The sequence below is a fragment of the Physeter macrocephalus genome, chromosome 11, assembly GCF_002837175.3.
Source record: "Physeter macrocephalus isolate SW-GA chromosome 11, ASM283717v5, whole genome shotgun sequence".
NCBI classification, from domain to species: Eukaryota; Metazoa; Chordata; class Mammalia; order Artiodactyla; family Physeteridae; genus Physeter; species Physeter macrocephalus.
The window spans coordinates 145,475,286-145,497,189 of NC_041224.1; the positions used below are offsets into that span (position 1 = coordinate 145,475,286).

Consider the following 21,904-nt stretch of genomic DNA (forward strand, 5'->3'; position numbering starts at 1 on the left):
AGCTGGGCCCGTGAGCCATGGCCGCTGAGCCTGCGCGTCCGGAGCCTGTGCTCCGCAACGGGAGAGGCCACAACAGTGAGAGGCCCGCGTACCGCTGGAAAAAAAAAAAAAGACAAGAAAAGTGGTTGAGTGCTTTTGCTTTTCAGTGCTATTAGAGCATATACCCAAGACTGGAAATGCTAAAAATTAATCCTTCTAGTAGCCTTTTAAATGTGAACTTTTCCAAAACTAAAATAGAAATAAGTTAGCTAGGTAAGAGATGTGGGGAGGAAGAAATATTTCGAAGCCAAAGGCAACCCAGTGGTTGAGATGAGCCATACGTAAAGCTGCAGAGAGGCGTCGAACCATCCTGCTGTCCCATATGCTCTCTTAGACCACAGTCTGCTCAAGGCAAGGACCTGGGTTTCTGCGTGATTTACAAAAACACATTTAATAGAACAATTACATGGATTAAATTAATTATCCTATTCCTACAATTCATTCTTAAACAACAAAGTACTTACCAATTTTAATACTGTTTTCAAATAGACCTGGGACCAGTGTGAAAAGAAAATCAAGGAGTTGAGAAACAGGCTGCAAGTTTTAAAGGCACAAAGTAAAGATCCTCTTCCAGAACTTCATGAGGAGCTCCATCGACAAAAAGAGCTGATTAAGGTATTGAAATCTGAAGTAGTGTTCAAGATAATCACTCAGCTGTTTTCTGAGACGTTGAAGTGTTTGTTTGCCTTTCGATGTCTGTGTGAAACTAAGTCTTCGTGTCCAGTTGGAAAATATTTTGCCTATCTTCTCTCTAATACACCTTCCTGGTCACTAAAGCAATTAGAATCAATGCTTTTTGAGATCCATGTGTGAAGATGAGGAAGATTTTGCAGAACTTCTTAGGATTTGGGGGGTTTTCTCCTTCAGGTCCTCTTTCTGTTTCTCCTCTGTAATTTAAGATGTGGCCTCTGAGATTACATTGAAAGTTGTTCCCTTATCAAATGGCCTAGTCTTTGAAATGATAGTAAAGTATGACTGAAGAATTCATTTTTTAGAAGACAATAGGTTGGAGGTTTTGCTCAAATATAACAGTTTTTGTAATACCTTCCAAACTATATTCTGCCTAATGGATACCACACTAGCAAAAATTCCTGGGTATGTTAGGACTTTGCAGAAGACAAGGCAAACTTACTGATAGGAATGTGGACCAGTTAAATTCCGAGGTCAGGAACTTCCTACATCTCTTCCCTTTCTGCAGGTTTGATGTGGGAAAGACAGCAATAGCCTAATGGAATAAGGTTTAAAAAAGTTTTTTTTTCTTCAGTGACTTCAGGGGTCAAATTGAAAAAAATTAGGAAGAATTGAGTAGTCTCATACTTCAAGCTGTGCTGGAAATTAGTGTCCTCCTCCCTGAACCTTTTTTCTGGACTCATGGTTTTGTTTTGTTTCTCCCTTCACTTTCTCCTTGGTTATGTTCCAGAGAGTTTATGTTGTGAGATAAGTGGCCTCTCCTTAAGTGAGGTGTTAGCGTACAATTGGACCAACCCAAGAATATTTGTGCCAGTAGTACTGAGGAATAGAGTAGTGTCTGAGTCTGTGTTTGTCTATTTTTAGTAACTGAGACATGTGCAAAAAAATTCTAACAACAAATAATATGACAACTACCATGAAACCATCAGCCAGCAGAAAAATAAAACATTACAGATACAGTTCAAATGCCCTGTATGATCTCTAATGTACTTCCTCTCCCCAGAGGTATCCACATCCCAGAATTTGGTGTCCTATCATTCTTATGCATTGCTTTATCATTTTACTACATGTGTATGTAGATCTCAGTGGAATGTATAAGTACTACTTTTGTTTTTAAACTTTATATAAGCAGCACCATTACTCTATACGTAAGTCATAAAGATATACTCCTACGTTTCCTTCTGAAAATTTTCAAATTTTGCTTTTTAAGTTTACACCTTTATTCAGTGAAGAACTGATTTTTGCATATGTTTTGAAGTAAAGAGCCGATCTTTGTTTTATTCATACGGATGACCATTATCCAGGTGCCTGTTTACTGATTAGTCCAGTGTCCAATATCAGGTTTCCAATTATGCATGGTTTGATTCTTGTTCTCTGCTCTATTCCATTGGTCTTCTTATCTCAGCTTTTATACCAAATTATCCTGCATACTGTGTTTTATTAGAACAGATCTTCATTTCAGGTGTGAGGTACCCATCCCTCATTCTCCCACTCGAGTGTGGATATCCGTGGTTCTTTGATCTCCCACAGCTTTAGAAGCAGTTTGTGTCAAACGATAAGAAATTCTGATAAGAGTTTTAATGGAATTGTGTTGAATTTATAGAATAATTTGGAGAAAATTAACATCTTTTGACATTGAGTACTCCTGTTTCTGAATATGGCATATTTCTCCTTTTATTCATGTTTAGTGTTTTATAATTTTATGTAGTATTGTACGTCTTTTGTTAGATTTATTTCTTGGTGTGTTACTTTTGAAGCTATTGAAAATACTGCCTTTTTCTAATTATACTTTCTGTTTATTACTGATGTCTAGAAATGTAACTAATTTTTGTGCATTGATATTATATTCAACCATCTTGCTAAACTCTTGTTAATTTCGATAAATTGTCTATCTGTTCTTTTGGGAGTCTGTGAACACAATCACCATTAATGAATAATGACTATTTTTGTCTCTTCCTTTTAATTCTTATACTTTTGTTCTGTTCTGTCTACACTGGTCAGTACCTCCAGAGCAGTGTTGTTAGAAGCGTTGATAACTAGCCCCTATGTGTCAGTCCTGATTTTAAAGAGAATGATTCTATCATTTCACCATGAAGTGTGATTTTTGGTGGTGATGTGTTAGTAGATGCCTTTATTAGGTTAAGAAGGTTCCTGTCTGTCCCTGATTTTCAAAGTTTTTATCATCTCTACTTTAGATCTAGACTTCAGTAACAGATGAGAGGATTTGGAGTCCCTCTCTGAGTTGACACATAGAGTTTCCTTCCATCAAGTCCAGAAACCTGTGCAAAATGTGAACCATAAACCCATGAGGAGGCATAATTTTTCCCAAGTAGGACACATCTCGGTTTCCACTGGGATCTTTTCAACTTCCATAGCCTCAGCATTCTATTTCTCAGTGGAAAGAACTGGGGAGAGAGGCCAAGAGCATTGAGTTTATTCAACCTGTGACCATATTCCAGAAAGATCCCAAGTAACCTGAAGCCTGTCTAGAACAGTGTTTATCATCCCTGAGTCACTTGGGGAGATACCTAACCATTCGACCAGTCTGACCTTTACTTTCCTCCTTAGGAAATTACATTCCCATCACAGCCAAGTTGATGTATGGAAAAACTGCTTTACATGTTTATATGTGTCTGTACATATATGATTTCTTTATATGTTTATAAAGAAATGCATGTATGATTTCTTTATATGTTCTATATACTAACTTTCAGTATTATGAAATTGCTATTGCTATAGAGGGCATCTGTGTTCATAAAGCTTGTCAAATGATTGAGTCCTTAGAACAGTTTTATTTTCTTAAATAATTGTTTACTGAAATATAGTTGATATACACTATTATGCTAGTTTCAGGTGTACTACATAGTGATCTGACATTTGCATACATTATGAAATGATCACCACGATAAGTCTAGTAGCCGTCTGTCCCCATAGAAAGTTATTACAATATTACTGACCATATTCCTTATGCTGTATGTTACATCCCCATGGCTTATTTATTTTATAACAGGAGGTTTATACCTCTTCATAAAATAATTTTTGAATAAGCAATATGGTCACATGGTTCAAAATTCAAAAGGTACACATGAAAAATTTTTCTCCCATCAGTTTCTCTCCACAGAAGCCATGTTGCCAATTTGTTGTGTATTCTTCCAAAGATATTCTATGCATATGCAGACCAATATTTATATATATACACATTCTTTTTTTTTTTTTTTTGCGGTACGCAGGCCTCTCACTGTTCTGGCCTCTCCCGTTGCGGAGCGCAGGCTCCGGACACGCAGGCTCAGCGGCCATGGCTCACGGGCCCAGCCGCTCCGCGGCATGTGGGATCTTCCCGAACCGGGGCACGAACCCGTGTCCCCCGCATCGGCAGGCGGACTCTCAACCACTGCGCCACCAGGGAAGCCCACACATTCATTTTTTGATCCTCTTTTTACCCAAATGGTAGTGTAGAGAAATGGGACTTGACAATCCCAATAGTAATTGAGTCCACAGGCAAAGACTTAAATGCCGTTGTGCTGTGTTAGAGTCCAGTCAAAGCCTGTGCAACACACCACTTTATGTCGTCAAGTTTTAAATCATGTGTCATATCAACAATTGGAATTTTACAGGTACTTTTGCAATGTAGAAAATTTATCTAGTTAAATTAAGAAAGGGAAACTTATCTGACTGACATGTTCTCTTTTGCAATTAGTTTGGTAGCATATCTGGAGTATTTTAATTTAAAAACAGAAGCACAGTTTTTGAAATGTTTATAGAAATAAGTGAACATCAGCCTTAATAGACTTCCACAGTAGACCTCAGTCTATATATTGTTTCATTCCTTGCTTTTTCACTTAATATTTATGAAAGTATTAAAGCGCTTGATACATACTGCCAAATTCTTTCCTTTCAATCATACATTTTGACATTTGAGGACCTACTATACACCAGGCCTCTTGGTAGGTGCTTGGTGGGCAATGCATTGGTGGGCAGTGCATTGGTGAGCAATGTTGTCATGGCCCCAGCCAGTGTCGAGCCGATAGTCTAGGCTACTGGAGAGACAGACGTTAACCAGAGTCCCACTGTATGCGTACATATATATATGTGAGAATAACTGTAAGCACGGTGAGTGTTAGAGGGGAAAAGGACAGGGGGCTGTGAGAACACAAAACAAGGGTCCCAATCTCATCCGATGACTCAGAGAAGACCCCTCTGAGGAATTACCTGGTCTGAGATCTGAAAGTCGCGATAGGAATTAACTAAATATATCTGGGGAAGCATCAGGGTGAAGGACTGGGTAGCTTTTCAGGCTAGTAACTAAAGAACAACAAATTTAAACAATAACTAGGAGTCATGACACATATTAAACTTGCCCCCAAAATACATAAAACTCGACACCAAACAGGATGTGGAAAAATATAGTCCTTCCTTTGAGGACACAGTTTGGCAGTGTTTATTAAGAATCATAAAACATCCATATTCAAAAGTTCTACACCTGTTAATTATCCTTTCAACTGTGGGAGGAAACCGAGTATCCAAACCAAAATGGATTTAAACCCAGCGGTGGATAACTTACAGACGTCTCCCTCTGTGCAGGCATCTGAGCCCACACTTCTGAGCAGGAAACACTGTATGAAGTTAAGTGGCCTTCTGGTCCGTAGAGTCAGTGAGTGGCCAGCCTCTGCGTGTGACTTGCCCCCTTTATGTTATGAAGCTGGTAAAAGTGTTCTACTGCAGAATCTGCTCTCATCCTCTTTACTAGAATCATGAAGCTAAAAGTAGGAAACAAAAATTTAAAGTGATGGTTTCTCCTCTGATAAAGGTGCTACTTCTGAATCTCCATGCAACCTTTAAAAAGAATCCTCCGAATTTACATCTTATTAAATGTAAATCCTTGTTGGCAAGTTATGAAATCATGCCAGTGTAGCGTTTAGAACTCTGAAAAGCAATCGGAGTTAACTGATTAATCAGAAATCAGACTGATTTCTGATGTAAATGAAATACTCTCTTCTTTCAGATTTCAATAGACAGGTATGAATAGAGACCCTTAAAATGTGCCAAAATAGAAAGAATTGGAAGCACAATAAAAATGTGGAGATCTCTTGAGTGTTTGGGCTGTTTCATTTTATCTTCTCTCCTGTGAAAGTGATTATCTTGATTAAGTCCTGGAATTCAAAAACATTTTAATTTGACCAATACTTAATTTTTTAAAAAATAAGTGTTTCCAGGGCCAGAGGAAATTTTCTGCTAACCCATCTCTGCCAATTATTAGGGAACAATTTTTTTTCCTCACTTACATTCATTCTTTTTGAAAATTAACCAAAAGAATTCCCTTTGAACAGAAGCTGTTATATGATTGCCACATAGCAACAATGCATTTCTTAAGGTGTTTTAAAAAAATGGGAAATCACATTTTATTCAATGTTCTGTAACACAGTTTCAGGATTAAAAGTGTGTACGTGAGAGAGAGATTGTTGCTAGACTCCAAAAATACTTTCCTCAAAATAAAGGTAAAGACCTACTTGAGTTTAACATAGAACTAAGTATATAAAAGTCTGAAATACCTGAGGGAGTGAAAATAAAGGTAGAAAAGAGTTTTCTTTTGAGAAAATAGGTGGTGAGGAATGGGCCAACCACAACTGCAGATGCTGGCCCTGGGCTGTTTCTCATTCAGAAGGTCCCGCCCCCTTTCCTGGCCTCCCCTCCCCCAGAGTCCAATCAAAGTATTAGCCTACAGGTTTGGAAACAACAGCAGCTTGAGTTGAAGAGTTTTTTTTCTTTCTTTCTTTCTTTCCCTTTCTTTCTTGTGTTTAAATGCAGGAACTAGAGAAGTCTTTGGCTAACTGGACTCAGAACTTGAAAGAACTTCACACTATGAAGACGGACCTAACCCAGCACATTCTTGTGGAGGACGTGATGGTTTTGAAAGAGCAAATAGAGCATTTGCACAGACAATGGGAGGACCTCTGCTTAAGAGTAAGTCAGTTAACTGCAGGGCACGGCTGTTCTGAAGTTTATTGAAATGTCTCCGAAGGCCAGACAAAGTAGAAAGAAGCTTAATTTCATTGAACCGGGAGGCCCTTTTCAGTTGGAGCCCAGGCCGCCGCTGTTCCTTTAGAAGGCAGCAACGTTATTTAACAGATTTGACCCTTTGTTTCTCCAGCGCTCAATGCTGGAACTTTGCACACTTTTAATGAGCTTTTTTAAAAATCACCTTAAGTGGTGGGGGAGGGGCGGATTGCCGTCTTGAGCAGCTGCGTGCACTCTGCCCTCTGTCTTGTACGGATGACAAGTACCAGTCGTTGTCTTAGAATCAGGACTTCAGCAAAGAGGTCTCGGCTGGCCTTAAGAGCAGTATCTCTGCAGTATCTGTTCTGGGCCCAACAAACAGTGGGAGATGTATTTAGTGCCAGGCTTGGGGTCATTATATCTGAGAACTCTGCATTCGCATGCAATCCAGTGTTTATTTCAAGTAGCTGACTTTGAAAACTCTGAAAGAAATGATCATCTGCTTCACTTAGTATCTCAGCAGATCACTTCTACTTATTAAGAACTGGATTGTGGTTAAGGTGACAGGATCAAGATGGAATTAAAGGGTTCAAACAGATCTTTGTTTTAAGAACAATTTAATTCTAAGAAAAGTAAAGTCCTTAATCTCATTTTTGTGCATTAAGAAGAGAGGTACTTAAAAGTTGAAATTCACAGTTTTGAATGCATTTTAATAAAATAAAAATATTTTCCTTCTTTGTTTTAGTATTTAATATTCACCATATACCCATAATTTTAAACGTCCTTTTAGAATTTTTATTCAAATTTTATATAAAAGAAAATATTTAGAATATGTGAAAGGTATTCTAAAAGTTAAGGAAAAAGCAGACTGGAGCCCAGGTGTTCCTAATTGTTACCATTATGAAGCCAATCAGAATGATGCTGTGCAAAATGCCAGGCTTTTAAAAAGCTGAGATAAATAGATGCTCTGAAAAACAGAAACACAAAACTTGGTGTTTTAGGAATAGTTTTTTGAGCTTTCTTAACATATTTGGTGGGTGGATGTACAAGCATTAGATATTTTTGCCTCACTCTGAAGAGAGCAGAGGGTTGTTTTTGTTTTGTTTTTTGTACATAGCAAAAAAATCTCCAGGAGTTCGACCTTGGTTTCCCCATTTATAAAGTGGGATGTTAAAAGTTAACCGAAAGAACTCTTAGCTACCCCTTTTATCTCTAAAATTCTAAAGATTTCTAAGACCTGGGAATACCTTTGTACATTTGGAGAGGCTGATTTGCATTCTTTAAATTTATATTTATTTAAGTAATAAAGTTGAACCCTGTAAGGAGGAAGAGCCTTTGCTAATGTTAGCTTATGCGTAACGGAGCATTGGGTATTTGGGGATCAGCCTGCTCACTGCAGACCAGTATTTGATTCCATTTCCATGGTTTCCATCCAAAGCCATAGTGCATATTGGGAAGGTGGATTAAATGAGTGATGCGTATTGTTTTTTTAATTTATTTTGCTTTGTTTTTGAAATTACCAGTAAGACATTTAAATGACTTTAATTTTCATGATCATTTGCATTACAAATGTTAGATTGGTGATCAAGATGGTAGTTTTTAAATTAAATAGGCAAGATGTTGGCCTTAAGTAAGAATAAGGACTTGATCGGTTTTTAAAAAAGAAAGGATTGGGGTCATAAAGTTATTAGTTAGCATGTAGCAAGCAGTAAATAAATGTACACTGAAAGAATAAGGCACAGAAGAAATTTGGGTGATGCTTAAAATGCACTCATCTAACCTTCATGTTTCTAACTTTTAGTATACCTCAGTAATAATAGATATATCTTGGATAATACTGAAACCTTTTGGTCAGTTACACTTCAGGTACAGTCTTCTGTTGTTACTGTCGTTGTTGTTGCTTTTTATGGCATTTATCAAAGGTGTAAGGAACTTCTGTTGAAATTAAACCCTAGGTCTTTAAAAGGCAAAAACATAATTAAGTCTATAGGACCTCTGATTAAAATGAATGAAATTCATAGTCCTTTTGATGGGGAGAAGGGAAGACAAACTCCTTCCTTCCTTCCTGCCTATACTCAGCTGCCAAATGCATTTTCATTCCAGGTGGCTATACGCAAACAGGAGATAGAAGACAGACTCAATTCATGGATTGTGTTCAATGAAAGAAATAAAGAGTTGTGTGCATGGCTGGTGCAGATGGAAAACAAAGTTCTCCAGACGGCAGACATTAGTATTGAAGAAATGATTGAAAAGCTTCAGAAGGTAAGCAGGAGTCCCCAGATGGGTACTGTTATGACCTCCCCGGTATCCTCTGCCTTCCTCACTCCTAGGCTCAGAGCTGTATGATGTCGTAGGCCCTTTGTTTTAAGCACAGTTTAATTCTAAGAAAAGTAAAGTCCTTAATCTTATTTTTGTGAATTAAGAAGAGATGTACTTAAAAGTTGAAATTCACAGTTTTGAATGCATTTTAATAAGATAAAAATGTTTCCAATGAGATGGGAAAAAGGTGGGCATGGTGCTGTGTACTGAGGGTGGGGGTTGCTTTCTCTTGGTTAGGAAGTCTGGCCAGACGAGGGGCTCGTGTCCCCTTAAGCTTCAGTTCACATCCCAGGTGAGTTACGGTTTCTCTAGTTGTGTTGTTAAGGAGCTCCCCTGGCCAAAGGAGAAAGACCCACAGCAGTGGGGCTCATAATTGTGAAGAGGTCACTGATTCCCACAGGGAAAGGAAGAAAGAGCCTTCTGGCCATGGTCACCCCAAATGCTGCTCAGTTAGCCCTCAGGAAAACTCTTGCTGATATATTAGGCTAATTTAGTTAGACTCAGTAGTCCTCCACTCCCAAGTAGCTTAGGTTAGAAGAACTCTGTGAGGGAAACCAGGGCATTTGAATTAAGAAAGTAACTACCGCCTCATATATCACACATGCGCTGAATGGGCGTTGTTTGACTTTTTAGCTGCTCTCCGAAGAGTTGGATTAACAGGTGTGAGAAGTGTTTTTATTTTTTAAGAAATTTCAAGAGGCACAACTGTGTGTTTGTAGCTGGCAAAGAAGTGAGCTTTCGGTAGTGATTCCGGCTTTGTGTTTTGGTGCCCTATGCCAGGACTGCATGGAAGAAATAAATTTGTTTAGTGAAAACAAGTTACAGTTAAAACAAATGGGCGACCGGTTGATCAAGGCCAGCAACAAGACAAGAGCAGCTGAGATCGATGACAAACTCAACAAAATTAATGACCGTTGGCAACATCTTTTTGATGTCATTGGATCAAGGTAAGAAGGGGCCTAAAAATGGATTCCTACTCCCTAGGTACAGTGGTTACTTCACAGGTCTAGAAACTGAGCCCCATCTTCCTCTAAGGTAACCCAGCAATTTTATAAACTTACAGATAAAGGCAAAGCTTGGTAAAAATGGAAATTCTTATTTCAACATTATAGGAAGATTATATTTTAGTATACCTCACTTTAATTTTTTTTTTTCTTTAGCTTAAAAGTTCACATGACTTAGACTAGGTTTAAATGAGAGTTGTTCCTTGAGGAGGTATTATTTAGCGATTCTCACACTGCCTTAGGACTTGCGTGTCCCCAGATGAAATCATGCCTGCCTGCTCCTGCTTGTGTGTGACAAGTGCAGGTAGGTCAGGGCATAGGCCTGATTTCTAGGTGCTGCTTCTGGAGGTCCCCGACTGCCCCCCACGCCCCCATCACCACCACCACAGGGGCTGGGCACGCTCAGTCAAGGCAGGGCTTCTCTGCAGGTTTGCCTGGTGTGCCAGGTCCCCAGTGGGCATCTGGTCCTAAGGTGTGGACTAAGGAGGCACAGCTGTGACTATAAATCAAGGCTATCCAAGGCTTGTCAGAAACAAGGCTGATCATTTTATCTCCCCTCACAAAATAACGATGACAGTGCCACTCACACTTTTAAATGTCTTCCATCTTCAAATTCTCTGTCCAAAGACAGACCCCGACCAAAGTATTTTTCAGTTGTAACCTGGCACACAGAGAGCAGTCACTTGGCTTTGGGGCCGTTCATGCAGCTTTGTTTCCACTGGCCGAGCGAGTCTTTTACATAACAGAGTGCTTGGAAATTTTGAACACATATATAACGTGGACTGTACAGGAGAATCCTGCAAGGTAAATGAAGAATCGGGGAGTACTGAAAATAAAATACTCTTAATAATTTGTCATTTCCTTTCCCTCATCGTCTACTGTAAACCATAAAGGAACCTAGTTCAATCAGCAGATGCACCAGGCTAAGTGCTATGAGAATTACAGACCAGGAAGTAAGATGAGTCAGTTACATTAATGGAAGCAGATGTGCGGGCAGGTGTAAATCCAAGTGGTCTGAGAGCTCAAATCTCATCTTCCTAGAGTGGGGGTGGGGATTGGGAGGAGCCTGATAGAAGAGCAGTGTTCACAGATGGTCCTGAATAAGGGGTTGGGATTCCAGCGCTTCTGGTGGTAGAAGGGGGAGAAACATGCTGTGAGCAAAAAGGTACAGGGGAGCGCAGAATAGAAACTGTTCAGGAAATTATAAGAAGCTCCATTGGCTCAAGTGCAGGAGATGAAGCTTTTAGAAAGGTAGATTGAGGTTAAGTCTTAGAAGAGCTTAAATCTCAACTGAAGACTTGTCATCCTAAATAAAGTTTGAGTCTTTCATGGTTTTTTTAGAAGGGAGGGTCTGTCAAAGATTAATATTAGGGTGATTTGGCTGGCAGCACAAGCTGGGCTGAATTCAACTTCTGTCTACTGCCAGTTGGGGGAAAAAAAAAAATCTATGGAAATCCATGATGGTAACCCAAGCAAGGATTAAGAGCACAGATTTTGAGCCAGTCCTGACTTTACCTGACTTCCACTTACCATGGAAACTTGTAGTGATTTAACCTTTCTAAGCCTCAGTTTCTAAATCTGCAAAATGTGTCTCACAGCACTGATGACATCAGAGGCCGCTGTGGGGATGGATGACACATGTCTCGCGTTTGGCCTGGGACCAGCATGTGGGAGCCAGTATTTATTGAGTGGTTATTATCATTGTCTTTCCCTAAGAAGACTTTAAGACTAAGTAACATGTTTTTTGAGTGGAAGAGGATTCCCTCGCTTAGATCTAATCATGAGAGGTCTTTCTTCCATGAGAACAATGTCTCTGACTATCTTATTTCCAGTGCTTAGAACAGTGCTTCAGATATTTGTTGAAATGAATGAATGTTCCAGGACATAAGATTGTCATCATTTCTGTTGGGTAAATTGTGTCTGGTATGTCTTTGTCATCATTGTCTTTATCTCCAAAGTCTTCTTGGGCACCTGGCACTAATCAAGAGTATGAGGACATCATACCTGTTATTAGATCGTTCAGGAGCAGGATCTAGATTCTGCTTCCTGAGGACTAGAGTGATGATTCATTCTTACTCATTCATGCTTTGGTTCTATCACTTCAGAGTTTAATAGGCTGCTTGCTTTCCTCCCTCCTCTCTAACTGCCTGTCTTCAGCCAGTTCCTTGGTGGGAAAGACAAAAACAGCAGGTGAAATTTCACTGGTCTGTTTGGAAAGAGCAATTGGCAAAATAAGGTGTTGTAATAATAGCAAATATATTGGCTGCCGGCTGTATTCTTAACAATGTGCTTTTTATGTATGATTTCACTTAATCTTCACTATAATTCTGAAAGGTAGATACCATTATCCCATTTTACAGATGAGGAAACTGAGGCACTGAAGTTACATAACTTGCCCATGGTTACATAGTCAGCACATGAGGCAACCAGGATTTCTACTCAAACAGTTGTGTTACCTCCCTGCTAACCCAGACACTTGTGGCTTGTTACATTGAAATGAGTAGAACATTTTGAAAACCTAATCCCTTCAAAACTGAAGGACTAGGGAAGGAATAACTTGTTTTACCTTAAAGCAAAGGCCAGGGTGAGACAGACGACTGATAGTCTGGGAAGCTCTTAATTGACTTTACACTTTAGGTAAATCTGTGGGTTGAGGCAGCAAGCTTGAACCTGCCGTAAATTGGCCTCACATAGAATCAACTCCTTGTCTGATTGCTGACACTCATTGCATGGCCATCAGAAAAGCAGGAGAGCACAGGCTGCAGAATTTGAACCATGCTGATCAGAATCTGCAGCCCTGCAGGGTATACTAATGGCCTCATTTGCCCAAACAATTCTGGACACCATTTAACCGTTCCTGTCCCGCTCACAGTGTTCTGCTGCTTCATTCCTGTGGCAGGGCATAGCACCTGTTGTTAACAAGAGGGAAGATTGGGAAGGAGACCAATCTTGAAGTTATGAAGCAGGTATCCAGCTTCATGACTTCAGGATTTTAACTACAGGGCTTCCCTGGTGGCGCAGTGGTTGAGAATCCACCTGCCGATGCAGGGGACACGGGTTCGTGCCCCGATCCGGGAAGATCCCACACGCCGCGGAGCAGCTGGGCCCGTGAGCCATGGCCACTGAGCCTGCGCGTCCGGAGCCTGTGCTCCGCAACGGGAGAGGCCACAGCAGTGAGAGGCCAGCGTGCCACAAAAAAAAAAAAAGAAAAAAAAAAAGATTTTAACTACAAACCTTTAACTTAAAAGTTGGGGATGGTGTTCAGAAGTTCAAGACCTCAATAAATCAGGTTTAATTCACTGGAAAAAAAATGAAAAAAGACCTGTTGTTTTGGGTTCATTCTCAGCAAAATAGAGGTAGATTTCAAAAGAACTGATAAGACATGGAGGACAAGGTTACTTAAATGCACATTAAATTTACTGATCATTTCAGGTAGTAGTCTCCATTATTTGGTGGATAGGGGAAGAACCCAGTGTTTATTTTTTTAAGGGCTAGGCTCATATATATTATTTCATTTCATCCTTGCAACAACCCTGCAAGGTCAGTATTCTCCATTTTACAGAGAAGGACGCCGCAGCTCAGAGAGGGTAAATAACTGAGCCAAGGGCAGAAGCAATTCTGCACATGGTGGCACGGAGCCAAGGTCTTTCTGTCCCCCTACACCATGCATCAGAAGAGCACTTGGCTCCTTTGAGATTTTTAAAGGGGGCTTAGGTCTTCCCTGGTGGCACAGTGGTTAAGAATCCACCTGCTAATGCAGGGGACACGGGTTCGAGCCCTGGTCCGAGAAGATCCCACATGCCGCGGAGCAACTAAGCCCGTGCACCACAACTACTGAGCCTGCGCTCTAGAGCCCGCGAGCCACAACTACAGATGCCTGCGAGCCACAACTGCCGAGCCTGCGCTCTAGAGCATGCGAGCCACAACTACTGAGCCCACGTGCTGCAACTAGTGAAGCCCGCGCACCTAGAGCCCGCACTCTACAACAAGAGAAGCCACTGCAATGAGGAGCCCATGCACTGCAACGAAGAGCAGCCCCTGCTCGCCGCAACTAGAGAAAGCCCACACACAGCAACAAAGACCCAACGCAGCCAAAAATTAATTAATTAATTAATTTTGGGGGGAAAATGTGGTTTATCAGAATTTTTCTAAAATATAGTACTCAATATAGACTTTACTGTTTACTCTAGAGCAGTGGTTCTCAAACTTAAACATTCATCAGAATCCCTGGAGGGCTCCTGAGAACATGGATGGCTGGACCCCACCTCCAGAGCTTCTGATTCCGTAGGACTGGGTAGGGCCAAGAATGTGCATTTCTAACAAGTGCCCAGGTGTCGCCAATAGTGCTAGGGCAAGCAGCAGTATGAGGTGACACAGTGGACTTGCCACTTACGGTAACCAAGTCTTGCAACCTCTGTAAGCCTGTCTCCTTGTTGATAAACTATGGACAAGATTCTGGGTGAAAAAGTACCAGGACAACGATGGGTCTGTCCATACACACACATGCCAGCCTCCAGTGTAGTGCAGTATGGCTGTGTGATAGGGGAGGAGAGGGAGGGTGCTTAGACCCAAACCACTGTTTTTCCTCTGCTTATAAAGTGTTTTTCAGCTTCTGTAAAAATCCTTAAAGAATCTAAAGGACACATCTCCTGTAATAACCAGATGATCAAGGGGACTGGGGTGCCTAAGTCAGTCTTAATGCTGATTTCCTCACATAAGGTCACATGAGGCCCTGATGTGGGCACTAAAATGCACAGAACTGGCTCTCCATCAGAACTGCCACAGGAGCTTTTAGCATTCCTCATGGGCCCCTGGGCAGCTTCTTGCATTTGTGACATCTGAACTCTTATAAAACATGCTATTAATTTCTTCCACAGAAAGGCCATTTGAAGTACTACATATTTTTTGGTGAATGGTGTGATTATTATAGAACCCAGTCTGATTTGATGACAAATATTAATTATATCCTATGTTTATTGACAGATTAAATGAAGAGTTAACTTCTTTTAAAGGCCGTTTCCTATATTAACTTTATTTTTTAATTAATTTTTATTAGGAGTATAGTTGCTTTACAATGTTGTATTAGTTTCTCCTGTACAGCAAAATGAATCAGCCGTACATATACATATATCCCTTCTTTTTTGGGAGAGTTAACTTTTTTTTAAATTGTAACTGTTGCCTCCTCCTCTTGCCCATGTTTTCTTAGATAATATCTTTGAAAAGTGACCCAGCAAAACTTGAATGCAGGAGAGATGACTAAAGTACAGAAGTCGTTTTTCAGAGTGACTGATATGTGTGATCCGTGTTTTGGAGGCAGCTAGGTTACCTATTAATAAGAACAGTTTAGGCACAGGATGTTGGGTAATGGACCAAAGTATGCGAAGTTGATCTGCTTCAGCCAGCACAGACTAAAGCTCTGAAAAGAGGGTCCCCGGCCATCAACAGGACTGATGCCAAAGAAAGCCTCAGTTCGACACATAACCTCACTTATACGTACCTTTGATTTCAAAATCCCAGGAGTTGAACTCCTTCAAGATTCATCTCCTTTTGTTTCCCAGAACTCCCTCCCCATTTCATTAATCAAAGCCTTCACCTTGCCCCATGAAGCAGGGGCCCTGTGTCCTCAGTGAGTGACTGTCTGGTTGTTCATCTTGGCAGAGCCTCTTCAGAGACATGGGGTTAGGGGGCTCTTTTTAAAGACTCTTTCTAGCAGCTTGTGAGGATGATCTGGTCAGAGCTTTCAGTGCCTAAAAGAGATGAGACAACTGAGTGGAAAGATGTATCTGTTGGTGCTGGCATCATCGGTGATTTTAATTTTCTTTTTATCTGTATTTACTAAATGTTCATTATGGAAAAAGGAACACGGGAACTCTTTTTTTTTCTTCTTAAAAAATGTCATGAATGTTGTTACCTTTCTCCTAATTTCTCTTTGGTGGTAGCATCATTTAATAGACTTGGCATCCTTAAGCCAGTGTTATGAAGGAGGGACACACTCAGATGTACTACCTTATGGTCCCTTCCTATTTAGACTAGGTAGCTCTCTTGCTATCAGAAAGATCAAGTCCATGAAAAAACTTTTTAACTAAGCATAATTTTCACATTTTATCTACCAACGTGAAAAGCCCACCTGCTTTATAATAGTAGCAATTAAAATGTTGTCATTTAAGCTCAGCAGTTATTACCATGGCAACTGTGTGTTAAGATTGTTTTTCCATCCCTTGAAGAATGGGCAGAGAGATGTGTGCCTTTTTAAGCCGATACGTTTTTCATTGCTTTCCTTTTATCTGTATTTTCTCAAGGTTACTTTGGAAGACCAAACAATGCTGCTAGTCATAAAGTTGACTTGCTCTGGTCTTAGCAGGTTGCCTGATCCAGTGGGACTAGAAGGACTTAGAGATTTGTTGCACAGGGAGAGCCAGATGTGAGGTTGGCCTCCCCACTTTCCTTTTTCCTTCCCATCGCAAGTCCCATCGTTCCACCTCTGTAGCAGGTGGCTCCTGCTCCCGGGCCCTGCAGAAATGCCTTCCTGAGGGTCGGGGGAGCTTCTCCAAGGAGATAGCATCCATCACAGGATCAGTGAGCAGTCAGGAGCCTGGTGTCCAGCATCAGGCAGGTCCAGCGTACTGAGCCTTGGGGTAGCACCAGGGACAGCCAAGCATGTGGACACAAGTTAGATGCTGCCTTTGGGGAGAACTATTTCCAAATCTTTATTCCTAATTTCACTGGTCTAGACTATGCTTGGTGTGTTTCAAGGTGGGGATGTAATAATGGCTAAATGTTGGGCTTTGGGGACCCATGAGAAATTATTGATATCATTGAGTCTCCAAATAAGGCTGAGACTGAGCCTGAAAGGGGCTTGGACACAAACCAAGGGTGCTTTACTAAGCAGAGCCACTCAGGGTCATGTAGAGATGCACGGATAGGGACGTGGAGGAATTTTCAGATACTCAAATTATGGTAAAACCTAGGAGGGACTAGCAAGGAAAGCTGCAAAATTTCTTCCTCTGCAAAGTGTTGAACTCCATTTGTACTACAAGATAGAATTATTATTATTATTATTATTATTATTATTATTATTAATGCAAAAAAGCAAAGAAATGGACTAAACAAACTCTCTGCTCCTCCCAAGCCAGGATGCACAGGACTGAAAAGGCAGGGCAGAAAACCTCCTGGGGAAATTTCTTCTTTAGGAGGAAGCCATTCCTGTTGCACTTGGGGCTTCAGATTTCACCATTGCTTTTCAACCTGAAACAGAGACATTTAATTTGATGAGAACAGAAATCCTCATTTCTGTGCCCCAAATCTTAAAGTGTTTCTTCCCTGCGTTTATAGCACTTCATAAATAACCCATAGCCAAGATAACACTGGCACTTTCTTCCCCCAGCCTTGCAATCCTGTAGCGTCAGAACAAAGACTGTGTGTGTGTAAGAGAGGCAAGGGCTAGAGATATTTGTTTATTGGAAGGAAGAAAACTGAGATTAAAAATTGCAGTTAGCGGAGAAACAGGTCTCTTCCCTGCTTACCCGCACTGCTCTGTAGCGGCGAGCGAGCCGTGCCCGCGGGAGCCTGCGGGAGGGCGGCCTGTGCAAGATGCTGAACCAGTGAATGGAGAGGCCGCCGGGCGGGGGAGGGGCCGCCTCGTCCCTGGGAGGTGGAGGTGCAGCCGGGAACTTGGAGGTTTCGCTCAACCTAAGGAATGATTTGTTTCTCATCAACAGTAAGTGCCATTTTGGTGATCAGTCCTACATCTGGGAGCGGCGGCTGCTGTCCCTGTGTGTCTCGTGTTCTCGCGCTCTCATGTTGGTTACAATAGAAATTACCGATGAGATGGTGGCTGCGGAGTGTGTGTGCTCGGCCATCGGGGGATGGGTTCTCTCCCAGTGTCAGCATGCGTGTGGTGTCTGCAGCCAGGCTTTGACAAGCAGGGGAGAGAAGTGATTATGCTGTGTGGAAAATGGAAGTCCTCTGGCGACATAAATGCTTCAAAGAGGCGATTAGCTCAAATGTATTGTAATGTCCGTGCCCTCAAATCAGGGCTTCAAGATCGTGGAGTAATTGATTATCTTACTACAAAGATGTTTAGTCATTTACAAAGATGCAATTGTGCAGAATTTGCACAGTGTTTTTAGCAACTGACAGCTGCCCACAGGTCTGAGTATCTGTTTGTTTCAATACAAATGCAGATACTCAACCATCTCAGTTTTCCTTTTTAAGTTATGCTGTCCACATGGGCATGGGAATTTTTTTAACTTACGCTGGTCCAGGGCCTTAATAATTTAACTGTAGACCCTTTAGCATGGAGAGAATAGGAATGAAATGTAAACTCTTCCATATACATGAATTTGATATTTAAAGCCTCCCTCACACATTGTAAGACTTAGGCCTGAATCATGAAGTGATAGTAACCTGGCTTGATTTTTGTTTTGGAGAGGGAAGAGGGTTCATAAGTATTAAATTCCCATCCATTGCTAGATGAAGATAAAGGAAAAACTTTATTCACCTTGATTATTTTCTGCATTTCTACCCACAAGCCCCACAAAAGAACTTCTAATTTGTACTCTTTGTCAAACTCCTTATTTTGTTTGGTATCATATAAAAATGTTTTCGTTTTATTCGGATCTTTCAATAGTCCATACAGGTGAAAAACTTCCTCTTTGTGCCTAAATATCTTGGTTTTCCAGTCCTCAGAACTGGAATTCAGCTCAGGGAATCATGCTTATTTTTTCTGGAGAAGTTTGATTTGTTGAAATATATGTGTGATTAGTATTAGTCAAGCACACCTGGGTGAAGCATGGGCCAGTACAGAGATGGTGAGCTGCTTAAGCTGCCTGGGTGGTTGATGTAATGCAGAATTGTGCTTGCTACCCTGTGACAACAGTCTGGTTTCTGAATGGATCTCCTTGTTCCCAATATTAACTCGAGCTTTAAAATTTTCCAAGAGCAATATTAATAACAAGGCCTAACTAGGAGGTCGGTTGCCTGGGTTGGCAAATGATGTGTACTTCCTGACCTGGGAAAGGTGTTGATTAGGTAATTAGATTAGTGTCTGCACAATCGATATAGACTCAGCAGTACGTCTGATGGTTCCCAGGGTAAGTCGTAACATGATTATCTGAGGAACAACATTTATTTATGCCACTGTGCATTTGGGGATATTTCGCCTTCAGTCGGAGGTTGGGACATAGAAGCAGGTTAAGTCCTGACTGGATGAATGTTTTGTAGCTTCTTTTCTTTCCCTCCCACCCTCCCTTCCTCTTTTTTTGCCCTAATTGTGCCTGTGATGCGTATGCTTGTTTTTAAGTACTTCACTTGGTCCAATATGGAACCAATGTCTAGGAGCATGTGTGGCTCATAGTGTGGCAGCAGATTGTTTGTGGCAGGATGGCTCGGAGGTGCTCTGATCGTCACCTCAAAAAGACAAATTTGAGGGGATGTATGAATGTCACTTGCTCATTCAGAAGGTATTTATTGAGCACCTCCTATAATATTATAATGTCTAAATTAGACCTAAATTAATGTAAATTAGATCATGACCTCTGGGAATAAGTTATCTTCAAATCCTCAGGATCTGCACAGGACCTAAGACAAAGTGAGTGGTTAAATGTTTATTGAAAGGAAATCATGGAGGGGCAAAGTGGGCACCCAAAATGCCACACTTGTTGGATGGGCTTCTACCCGCCAGTGTGTCCTAGAGCCGTGAGTCTAGACTCCTGATCATATTCCCTGACAGCGCTGGAAACCATCCTGTACCCACCCCCCCATATGTGCCCATTATCATGTGCAGGTTTATATAGGATACCACAAGAAAAGTGCTTAAGAACAGTAGCTCCGGCCAGACTGCCTAGGTTGGAATCCTTCCTCTGCCATTGACTGGCCATGTTACTATGGTAAATTATTTAATCTCCTTGCCTCAGTTACCTCATCTGTCAAATGGGGATGTTATTAGACTGATCTCACAGCATCTTTGTAAGGATTAAATGAGTTGCTAACTTATATATAAAGCACAACAGGCCTGGCACATAAAGATGTCGGCATGTTCTGTAGATGTTCCATTTTAGTAATAAAGTTTGTGAATTTTAAAGCATACCCAATGTAGAAATTTTAAAAGAATGGGATAACAATAGAAAGTCTAATATTTTCTTCCCACACCCCACTGGTTTGGACACCAATGGGCTTGAGCCCCACCTTTGGGACGCCGCTGGCCTGGAGTACCATAGTTCTGGGGAAGCCAAGCTAATTATTCATCCACCTTCTCCATACTCCCCCCTCTGCTTATTGCACACCTCACCCCTCGGGATTAACAGGATTCAGGATCACTGCATCTCAGTATTTTTGCACCCAGGTTATTTTATTACTTGTTAGCTTACTTCATTTAAAAAGTTGCATTCTAGCCCTCTTCTTTCAAAATAAAGAGGCTGAGAACCTTATGATGGACTAGGGTCGGGTGCTGGATGAAGCAGTGGGGGGGGGTGGGGCTGCCATTCTGGGAGGAGAGAGGAGGAAGGATGGGGAAGCAGGAAGCAGGAGGGCTGTGCAGAGGCTGCTGGCCTGAGCGCCTCTCCCCACCTACAGGAAGCTCTCAGGGCGGAGCTTCTCCAGCCAGAGCCTCCCAGGAGGGTAGCCCCTTTCAAACTGCATGCAAGACTTTGTCCCATGGGGCCTGGGGTTCCCAGCTGCTCTGACATTGTCTGGAGTGTTCCTTCTGTTCCCTGGGCAGTCAGGGTGACAAGACATTGGGGTGAGGAGGGTATAACTTGAAAGCCAGGGGAACAAAGGAAGTATCTAGGTTACAGCTGCATCCAGGCCTGGCCCTGGATTCTGTTACTTCCTTTTTAATAAATCATCTTGTGGCTTTGAAGGAAACTTCTTGTGATATTTGCAGTAAGAATGTAATTTGGAAAATATACCATCTTAAAATCGTTACAACCACAATTTCTGGGCATTTATCTCTGTCAGGCACTGTGCCAAATGCCCTTCATGCATGTATATCTCATTCTGCCCTCAGCCACCCAGTGAAGGAAGGTACTACTGTTGACGCCGTTTGACAGATGAGATTAAATAGAGCCAGGATTCATACCCAGACCCTGACCACAAAGAGTGTGCTCTTCATTACCAGGCTCCATGGCCTCCTTCCAAGCTTGCCTACCTCATGGCACTGTTGAGGATAAAATATTTATAAAAGGACTATGTGAGGGCCAATACCGTGTAAATGAGGCATTATTGTAGCAGCCTGTGATCCCAGTAAGCAGTAATAAGAACTAGTATTATAGTGAGTGCTTACTTTATGCCAAAGGCTTTACATGCATCCTCTTGTTTCTGTCTCAGAACCCCCTACAAGGTGGATAATTTGAAGATTAACAAGGAAACTGGGAATCAGGACCATTAGGTTCCATGCCAGGTACACAGCTTATAGATGGTACAGTGGGGCTTAGATCTGGGTCTGCTCACCTCCAGACCTCTGGCCTGAATGTCGCCCAGATGCTACCACCTCCCTGAAGCTGGAGGGACCTGAGAAGCCTGCTAGAGATGAGGGGCTGAGGTAGAAGGATTTTCTCTAAATTATAAAGCTAATTGGAAATAGAGCTGGAGCTAGAAGTCATTCCCCAAGGTTGATTTGGTTGATAGTAGGGTGCAAAAAAGATAATAGTAAAAATAAAAAATACACACAACTCTCTGGTTTACTTTTTTTTTTAACATCTTTATTGGAGTATGATTGCTTTACAATGGTGTGTTAGTTTCTGCTTTATAACAAAGTGAATCAGTTATACATATACACGTGTTCCCATATCTCTTCCCTCTTGCATCTCCCTCCCTCCCACCCTCCCTATCCCACCCCTCTAGGTGGTCACAAAGCACTG

General features: G+C 41.4%; 1 protein-coding gene across 8 annotated transcripts in view; it reads left to right on the forward strand.

Annotated features, from left to right (window-relative positions):
- The window catches only part of SYNE2 (spectrin repeat containing nuclear envelope protein 2), a 326,063-nt gene that overhangs the window by 273,954 nt on the left and 30,205 nt on the right, over positions 1-21,904 (forward strand). For all 8 annotated transcript variants that reach the window (XM_024133495.2, XM_024133470.2, XM_024133489.2 and 5 more), the window contains exons 96-99: positions 529-654; positions 6,535-6,690; positions 8,827-8,985; positions 9,823-9,989. In XM_024133495.2, coding sequence (XP_023989263.1) covers positions 529-654; positions 6,535-6,690; positions 8,827-8,985; positions 9,823-9,989 — 608 coding nt within the window. The remainder of the gene's footprint in view (positions 1-528; positions 655-6,534; positions 6,691-8,826; positions 8,986-9,822; positions 9,990-21,904) is intronic.